This window comes from Alosa sapidissima, chromosome 20, assembly GCF_018492685.1.
Source record: "Alosa sapidissima isolate fAloSap1 chromosome 20, fAloSap1.pri, whole genome shotgun sequence".
In the NCBI taxonomy this organism is placed as follows: domain Eukaryota; kingdom Metazoa; phylum Chordata; class Actinopteri; order Clupeiformes; family Clupeidae; genus Alosa; species Alosa sapidissima.
The window spans coordinates 5,012,247-5,022,194 of record NC_055976.1 but is presented as its reverse complement, the minus strand read 5'-3'; the positions used below and the strand labels follow the sequence as shown (position 1 = coordinate 5,022,194).

Sequence of the window (9,948 nt, the reverse complement as noted above, 5' to 3'; positions counted from 1 at the left end):
TTTTTATGCACTGACTTCTTTTTGTTGTCTATTCCCACTATGATTGATGGGAATTATGACTTTTGCATGAAATATTGTATTTGCATTTCTTCAGCAAGTACTCTCAAAAACTAGTTAAAACTAGCAAGCAATTTTCACACCTAAATTAATTATTAAGTAGGCAACTTTCTAAATACTTAAAATAAATTAAAGTAGGCTACTTTGACAAATAATTATTTCTATGCAGAATAATTTTGCTAGTAGTAGCCCATTCATTAATGACATGCGGATACTATTGTGATATGGTTTCACAGTAAGATATAAGAGGACACCAGGCCTTGACACTTACTATCTTGTCTTCGCACAATGGGAGCAGTGCTGGAGTAGCCCTGAGAGGGCACTGAGGGACAAGCAGCATGATGCTCTTTGTCCCTTGTGTTGCTGCTGCCTAAGTGGAGTCAGCAGGTCTGAGTTAACTGAGATAGGCCTATACGTCTATACTGGTTAGCACTTCGGACCTGTAACTGGAGGGTTGCCGGCTGAACCCTGACCAGTAGGCACGGCTGAAGTGCCCTTGAGCAAGGCACCTAACCTCATTGCTCCCCGAGCGCCGCTGTTGTTGCAGGCAGCTCACTGCGCCAGGATAAGTGTGTGCCTCACCTCACTGTGTGTTCACTGTGTGCTGAGTGTGTTTCACTAATTCACGGATTGGGATAAATGCAGAGACCAAATTTCCCTCACGGGATCAAAAGAGTATATATACTAATACTATATACGTGTTGACAACGGCTGAGGTCTGGTCCATCCATAATTTCTCCTTACCATCCTGTGTGGATCATTGTTAAATCTACCTACTTCATATACTACTTAATTGTTAAATCTACCTACTTCATATACTTCATATGCAGAAATAAATTAACCCTGTTTATCCTTCTTAACTGAGTCCTGTATGATCACATTTTTTTAGCATGAGTGCTTGTACTCACATTTTACCAACCCTCGTTGTACTTTAGGCCCTACAAGGATACAGAATGCATTTTTAACGGTAATGTAGTGGCCACTAGGTGTCAGCAGTCAACAAGAGAAGCGATTTTGTGTTGGTGTTTCTACAATTGTGACCATTTATGAAGTGGGTGTAAAATAATTACTTAGATGCTCTAATCTTTATTGTTCTGTTGTCATTTCCAACACTGCATACTGACATCCTCCCTTCGCCGAATTAAGCGGACAAAGGTCGTAGAATAGAGGAAGCTACAGAGCGCATTGATTGTTATATTTTTTTGTTATTTATTTTATAGGCCTAACCTTTATTTTTTAATGTCTCGGTGTGATAATTTTCAATAGGAATATGCCAGTCTTCCATGAAAATGGTAACCTGCTTTTTCCTCTTACCCGCATTGGCTCATTTTCTCTTTCCTTTTTCACTGTATGATGCACACTGCCTCGTTGTGTGAATTTCGCTGTTGAATAGAAATGCCCTTGTTTCCATATATGGCGATCAGAGTCGCGAGCTGCGTCGTGTGCACGGGATTGGGTGATGCGCGTTCATGGCCGTCACCATTTGCTTCCTTATTTGGAAGTGAGTTAAGCGAACCTTAAAGGGGGCTGAGACAGACAAAGGGTGAGGCACAGCAAATTGTGATGGAAATAGTGTGGGTCCATTGCGACACTTGTTACAAGGATTCTGTAGTGGATTGTATAAGTAGGCTACTGTCAATGTTTACAAAAAAGTGAAAATGATGAAATAGTTGAAGCGGGGCAAATATATGTTACACCTAAACCGAATTTCTGAGGCGGGTAGGGTATGTGATGGGACTCACATTAAATCGCTCTCTCTCTCTTTCATTAAATCGCCTTGATGTTGAACGAAAGGGCACATCAAATTATAGACTTTCGTAGGCTATAGCTTAATGGTAGACCCTCTAATTTTATACAAACAGCATTCGCCTTCAATTCGACAAATTGGCAAGATCAATTGCCATTTTTGTCTTTTTGACAGGATGCTGTCAGTTTCACAGTTGTCTAGCCTGTTATGCAGAAGCACTCACATGTAAGTTAGACTGTAGTAGCCTATACAGTTCTATTCAGCAATTAGCAAATTAAATGACTATCCCATCACAGTGCCACTCATCACACCTAGCATAAATGTTTTCATTAAAATTATATGAAAACATAGAAGCATCCAACTCCAACTCCCATCATACTCCTTGCTTTAACTCGTGATCACTCTCTTCCTGAGATGCTCGCGCCCAACTCAGCATCACCAAGCACGCGTAGGAAGGCGCGCCCGTGAATTGTATAAAGTGTGTGCGAAACCAAAGAACGCGTCACAGCTCATTCAATTCCCAGTCAGACGCCGACTAGCACAGAGACAACCATGGTACGTCTACATTTAACAATTATGCGACCTTTGGTTAATAGCTCTTGAAGCTTCCTTTTTATATTGTGTGATCAGTTTAACGTATTCAGCTATCTTGTTGTATGGCCATGCAGTCACCAGGTTAGCACTTTGACGCCTTTATCAGTTGCGCCGACTGGGTTGAGCAGTGTTTGGTGTAGAATCTGCTTGATTCAAATTGTTTGCATCATGGTTGTTGCAGTCCCATTGTTCTTGGCCATAAGTGATCTAGAGATGTATTTGCCCCCCTTTGACGAACGCTAAGAATTTGGCCTGAAATTTTAAGATGGAGTAGAAGCGACCCAAAAACAACTGGCGCCATTTCCTCTCACGCATTATTTCCGCAAATTAAGGCCGTAGGCCGTTTTTTTCTGCCCAAGCTGCATTACCATCTCAGCAGTCCTCTGCAGACAACATATCTGCTTAGTGTTTTTGTATTTCATTTTGAGTAGGCCTATTGTTTGGGCATTGTTAAACGAGACCCCATCATCGCATTCCAGTGTAGGCATCCTTCTTGCTAGTTAACCCGCAGGCTACAAATGGTGCCGAGCCTGCTAGCTAGTCATTTCGACTCCATCCTTTGTCTCCGAATGGTCGCCTCAAGCATTTTCTACGTACAAATGAATGTTTGAATGCCGGGCACTATAAATCAGGTGGAGGCCTACCGGTGTTTGCTGATCATATTGGTGCAGATTTTGACTCGTCGGTGTGTCTAATCGGAACACTAACGTTTTGCGGCTTAAATTTAGCAGATGTACGAAGACTGCATTTATGACCCCACCCTAATTCCCGGTGCAGTTTCAACTCACTAACTGTTTTGCACGTCTCTCCACCGGCCTTGGAATAGGTCGATATTGTTAATGTAGTAAGTAAAGGCCGTTAACAGCTCCGTTCCCTCGGAGTACATGTAAGGTAGTTTGCTTTTTGGTATTTGCTTTACTGACGGGAAAATGGCCTGTCTGCGTGTCAAGCTGAGTGCACGATGCAAGGCGCTTCCTGGTTTGTAAAATGTTGCGGTGACTCGGAAGCAGCCAAGTTCAATCGAATGATTGGATACATTGTACACTTTTCCAAGTGCGTCTCCGAATTTTATAATTACATTTTGTGGAATAGGCCTACGTTCGTTTTCCCAGACCAAACTGGCCGGACAGTGGACGACTTGGCCCAGTCAGAAAAAAATGCTCCATTCAATCATGAGTGTCTATTTCTCGGTACAGACATCGAATGCAAGCGGAATGTTGACCAGTTATGTCAATCTAGTTTCACATTGAGTCATCCCTCAAATTAGACTGACAGTTAGCGCCAAATTCACTGGCTTACTTTTTGTGTGCAAATTATCCTTCGTGTTAAGCATTTTATAGTAGTTACATCTGACAAATTCCTTCATTTGAATATTAATGAGAACGTCATGGTTTACTATTAAATCTCTTCCAGTGTTGGATCGTGGCTTTCTCTTAAGGGTAGGAGCGCTGTCTTGTACGAAGGAAACGCCGGTTCCGGTTCAACGGCATCCAGCTTTCTTTGCCTTTCTAGGTCGCCTGTTTTCTTGAACTTGTCTTGAAACACAAGGGCCCATAGTTTTCGTGGTTATCTGTATTGTTTCCTGCTCCAGTGCACACGTTGAGTGACACGCTGTCATCGCACTTTCTGGTGTTCAGCGGCATGAGTAGGCTATCCGGTGTAGCCTATTATGTTGGGGTGTTACCTGAACCTTCAGAATTTGCTAACGTCACTTACCCTGAACCTTCAGAATTTGCTAACGTCACTTGGTACTTTATGACTAGAGGTAAGATGGTGGTAGCCCTGAGACCGCATAGCCCATCAGATGGGGTTAGCATTCGCTTTGCTTTCTGAATCTAAGTACATTTCCTGTTTGTCTGATTTTTAGGGGCTGTCCATTTTCATTCATTTTCTGTTAAAGTCCCTGATGGATTACAGCACACCTAACCACCTATGTTGGTCATGGTCAAGGCTGTCAGACAATACTACTTTTAAAATATGAATGTGATTGTGTCATGTGGCTTTTGGTCTGTCTGAGTCAGGCATCAACTGCTGGCATTGCCCATGTATATTGCAGTGAGGTGCCTGAACATGCTCACTTCTACCAGTCCTTGTGCTCACACCCTTTGCAAAGCTTTCCACACCCCTTCACCACACGCACATTCCTTTCAAAGTGGGTCACCCTGCTGCTGATGCCTGGGCCCTATGTAACCTTAGGCCTGTCTGCAGACAAGGAAGTGCTCTTTGAACATTATTTTGAAGCACCAACACACAATGAAGATCAGGTTAAGGCTAGATGTGAGCTGTCTCAACGGCTCTTCCTTTGCACTTCCTCAGTGCTACTGTTTTTTCTTCCCATGATGCCTTGTGGTGTTGGTTGGCCCCCCTCATTCCTTGCTATGGGCAGAACACGGCATTGTGCTGGATTGCGCCCTGTTGGCTGCTAACTTGCCGTTTAATTCCCCGCCTTTGGACTTTGTCACCTGTTGCGTAAACTAATGAAAATCTGAAGACCTGTGTAGATTTTATGGTCTTGTTGATATGACAGACTGTTTCTTAATTGCCACATAAGCTGTATTGTCTGTCTGTATGGCTAGGTGGTTTCTGTCTGAACTTGTTTCTGTCTCTTCCCATCTCTTTCCCTGTATGGTCACAGTGTATGTCTTAGCGTAGTATTTGGTACTTGTAAGCAGACGTGTTTATTTTAACACAAGATGGTCCGCAACTGTAAATCTTTCACTTTGCCATTGGTTGTTTTCATTGCGCTCCCTCTTGCTCAGAGGCAGCCATTTATGCTCAGCTGACGCACACGCTTTCCCTCTATTCTCTAAATCAAGGTTTGGTTGCGTGTTGCAAAACATTTGAGGAAGTGCTTCTCTTCCCGGCTCTAGTCGGTTTCTTATGCCACGCCACCCTGTCGGTGACTGTGTGGGCGTCACGTGATCTCGGATGAATGGTGAGCTTTGTGCTGCACCCAAACCCATCCTTTGGTGTCTGAAAAAAGAATGCTGCTCCGAATCTTGCCCAGGGTCTGTAGGAGATGGTGCCGATGTGTCCTATAGGCTCAAGGAACAAAATGTTTCTCTTACCTTAATACCATTCTCTTCAGAGACATGTGCGGAGTTCCATTTCACTTGTCTGCCTCACACTACCTGCCCTGTAGTTTGACATCCATTGTCAGGGATTTAACCATTCAACTGTCTGCTGCCACCATGTGGTTCTTGTTTGCAAGTGCAGCCTCTAGATAGATGACATTTCCACATTTCCATTGGCCCAACCATATTGGGCAGTCTCCTTTTTAAGTAGTGCATCATATTTGAAAAATGGCATTTGCAAACTGACTGGGCCCCAAAATAACCTGTGATGTATACCCCTGTTGCCACAGCAGACAGCCAAAGCATTCACTTTAAGGCTGCATTTCAGCACTGGAATATTGTTGCCATTCTGAGTCACAGGCGACCTGACTAACCTTGATCTCTGTATTTATGCACCAGGCTTCTGGGGTTAAAGTAGACGAGAATGTGCTCCACCTCTTCAATGACATGAAGGTGCGCAAGGCCAACCTCAGCGAGGACGAGAAGAAGAAGAGGAAGAAGGTGGTTCTCTTCTGTCTGAGCAGCGACGAGAAGAAGATTGTCGTGGAGGAAGGCCGCGAGATCCTGCAGGGCGACGAAGGCGACCCCTACACCAAGCTCATCAACATGCTGCCCAGTGACGACTGCCGCTACGCACTCTATGATGCCACATTTGAGACGAAGGAGACCAAGAAAGAGGACCTGGTCTTTATCTTCTGGTGAGTCATGGTAGCCCTCAGCCAGATGGGATCGGTTGTTGAGAAGTTTATTTCAGGCCACTGGGGTTCCAGAATTAGTGATTGTACTTTCCCAATTACTTTTGTGTGTTCACTGTGTGTTGCACAGCAGGTGCATAGCTCAAGCTAAAGCTTAATTCTGTTTTCAGGGCTCCTGACTCGGCTCCCTTGAAAAGCAAGATGATCTACGCTAGCTCCAAGGATGCCATTAAGAAAAAGTTCACAGGTGAGTCACTGACTTTTTGCATGTACACCATATTCCTGTTTTAACTGGAATAATGGCAATATTCCAATTGCCTATGTAATGTGCATGCATACGTCATGTAAACACATTAAGCCAATTGTTAGGACCAATTATGATCACATTCTGACTCCTTAAAACCCAATCAAGACCTTTGGCATATGTCTGTATTAGCCAGAATATTGAGGCAAGTAAACAGATGAGTTGGAAAATGCCACACTTTATGTGCTCAAACCTGAGCGTTTGAATGTCATGGAATTCATCGATGGGCAAAAGCATCACGATAGTGACTTCTTTAAAAGGGTGTGCAACAAACTCAGAGGCAGGTTTTGCACATGTGGTGGACAGATCTAACCTGATTCCGCCAGATGGAGAACAGTTCTTCTAATGCCTTCGTTTAACATACAATTAAGTTAGGGAACGTGACTAACGTTAAGATGTTAACTTACCATTTGTATGTGACATGAACCTGACATCAACGTCAATTCCCATCAAGTTTTCATGGTAGGCCCTACACTTCTGAAAGTATATTCCTCCATTATGAACTGCAATCAGCCGTAGAGGATGTCTGTGTCGTTCATTCCTCCCAGCTGCATGGCTGAGACTCATAGCTTCACAGCTTACCCAGGAATACTTTCTAATTTGAATAAAACTTGCGCGATAGCTATGCTCATCTCTGTGGATGCCGTCATGTTTTTCGTTGCGTCACACCTCAACCCGCCTCAAAGCCAACGCTGATTGGACGTTCGTTTGGTGAACTGCTCCAAATTCTCTTTAACGGAAAGTATCCAGACTGCTCTGTGAGTGAAACCCTGAAGCTCGCGAGATCGGGATGGTCTCACGAGGCTAGGACGGATCAAAAACCAGTGGAGAACCCTCAAAGCGAATTATTAGAAGGCTAAAAGGCAAAACGGTAGCTGCTGTAATCCAGCCGATTTCACCTAGATCATGGCCATGGATGAAATTCAGGAACTGACACTATTAAGCTGTCCTGACGCAGCCACTACTGCTGTATGTTACATATGCCAATTAGGGCTGTGTATTGGCAAGAATCTGGCGATACGATACCCATCACGATACATGGGTTACGATTCGATACATTGCAATATATTTCAATACTGTGCGAAAGGCGATATATTGCGATTTTCTAGTTCTAACTTTAGAAAAACTTATTATAAGACCCCATCATGCATATAAAATGTAAGTAAATAAGTTTACTTTAGACAAACAATTCAGTACACTGTACAGTACAGTTCTGCCATGTCAATAACAAAATAAAGTGCTTGCATGTAAACTATTAAAAAAAAAAAATCAATATGTAAATCAATTGCTGAATAAAATATTGTGCTTTTTTTGATTTTATTGATATTTTATTACACCCCCTAATGCCAATTAACATAAATGTTCCTGTTGCTCAATATTCTGCCACACATCTAAAATTTCCCTTGGAATAAAGTATCTATCTCTAAATGTCTTATTCTGAATATTGCCTTAACCAGAATATGGACCCTACCCTAATCGAAATATGATGTACATGTTACCATAGTCATTGTAATGGTCATTGTAACAGGTTTCATTGGCGCCATTTTTGATGTCACTTGCTGTTATTTTCCTCTGTGTACTTACATTTGGTTCACTTTGCAGGCATCAAACACGAGTGGCAGTTGAACGGTTTGGACGACATCAAGGACCGGAGGAGTCTGGCTGAGAAGCTAGGTGGCACATCGGTGGTCTCCTTGGAAGGGAAACCCCTCAACGAATGAGGACAACCTCCCTGTGGGGCTTAGCTGTTCATTCCAACAGGGTGGGGCAGCAGGAGAGGCAGGATCATTGGTGGGACTGTAAAGGGGCAATATTTGCGGGTGGGGTGGGTGAGAGGGACTGTTTCCAAACACCACACAATTTTAGGCTGTCATTCCGGTTCATATTCAAGGGACGAAAACACAAAAAAAGGAAAAGGACATTGAAAAGATTTTTAAAAAATGAAGGAGAATGATTATAACTTGAGAAATTAATGTGCTGACAGGTTGGGTTATTTTTTTTGTTTCTCATTTCCATTAGTGCTGGAGAGTCGGACAGGGCAGCAACCGTTGCAATTTACAACAATTGATTCCTGCAAAATTCAGTTCCTTGCCGTTTTTGTTACTTTCCTTTTTTTGCCAAACCTCTTGGTATGTTTTTGTATGTGTGTGCACTTGAGACTATAGGAAGAGTAGAGACGGAAACATTTCACTCCAAAAGAATGATTGCACGTGAACAAAAAGCATTCTGGGATTTTTCTTTTTTTTTTTCTTTTTTTTTTTATCCCCCACCCTGCCCCTTATTTTGTTGGGTTTTTTTTTTTATTTCACAACCATTTCCAAGTTTCAAACCAGGGCATCATTGTGATATTGAACACACTCTTCACTTGTGTTAAAAAAAAAAAAATAAAAAAAAAGGGGGGAAGAAATGGGGGAGGGGGGGGAATGTAGGAACTGGTAGAGTAGGTGACGTCTGTTTGAAATGAGCTGAAGGTTGCTGGGGAGTGATTGTTTGAACAGCCTGTGTACAGATCTTACGAGGGTTATTGGCTTGTGGATGTTTTGTATTGTCTCCTTATCTCTAATAAAAAGGCACTAAATTAGTTCTCGTCTTGGCTTGATTTTCAAATGAATGACCTTCTGTTGGGTAGCATGGTGTGAGGATGTGCTGTGTCATCCATGATGTAATAATTAGTATGATCCTGGGATATTTCAATGCAAGTTTAGTAATGAGTTGTCCGATTGTTGTATTAATCTGAATAATTTAGCCTTTTGTAGTTTTTCGTTGGGTTTGTTTTGCCTCTGAACACTGTATTGGATTATTGTGGCAAAAAGTGAGGTAATGCAAAAAATACCATAAAATATTGTCTACATTGCCCTTCCATGGTCACTAGTTGATTTTGTCCAAGGTCTTGGATTCTAAAGGGCTTTCTAGTCTTGTCCATATCTGCATTATGATCTTCAAGCGGACTACAGTGACCAGTTAGTGGTGGATGTGGATGGTTTCAAAGTCAAATGGGATCATGCTTTTGAACTCATGTGTTCCCATTCCCATTGTAATGCAAATTCATTGGATGCTGTGGTGGTAATGACCTGAATGAAAAATGGATGTAATCTTTGGATAAGTTTGTAGTTACAAATATTTATTTTGTTTCAAGAAAAGTTTTTCTTTTAGTGGCTACAACTGGTAATGAAGCACCATTCCGCCTGCTAATGGGCAGCCGTAGCCTACTGGTTAGCACTTCGGACCTGTAACCGGAGGGTTGCCGGCTGAACCCTGACCAGTAGGCACGGCTGAAGTGCCCTTGAGCAAGGCACCTAACCCCTCACTGCTCCCCGAGCGCCGCTGTTGTTGCAGGCAGCTCACTGCGCCAGGATTAGTGTGTGCTTCACCTCACTGTGTGTACACTGTGTGCTGAGTGTGTTTCACTAATTCACGGATTGTGATAAAGGCCGAGACCAAATTTCCCTCACGGGATCAAAACAGTATATATACTTA

The 9,948-nt window shown here is 42.8% G+C and overlaps 1 protein-coding gene across 1 annotated transcript; it reads left to right on the top strand.

Annotated features, from left to right (window-relative positions):
- Positions 1-2,227: 2,227 nt before the first annotated feature.
- Positions 2,228-9,052, top strand: cfl1 (cofilin 1). The gene is made up of 4 exons (XM_042074214.1): positions 2,228-2,359; positions 5,872-6,170; positions 6,338-6,414; positions 8,074-9,052. The coding sequence occupies exons 1-4, from the start codon at positions 2,357-2,359 to the stop codon at positions 8,190-8,192; spliced, it is 498 nt and encodes a 165-aa protein (XP_041930148.1). The 5' UTR covers positions 2,228-2,356; the 3' UTR covers positions 8,193-9,052.
- Positions 9,053-9,948: the final 896 nt, after the last annotated feature.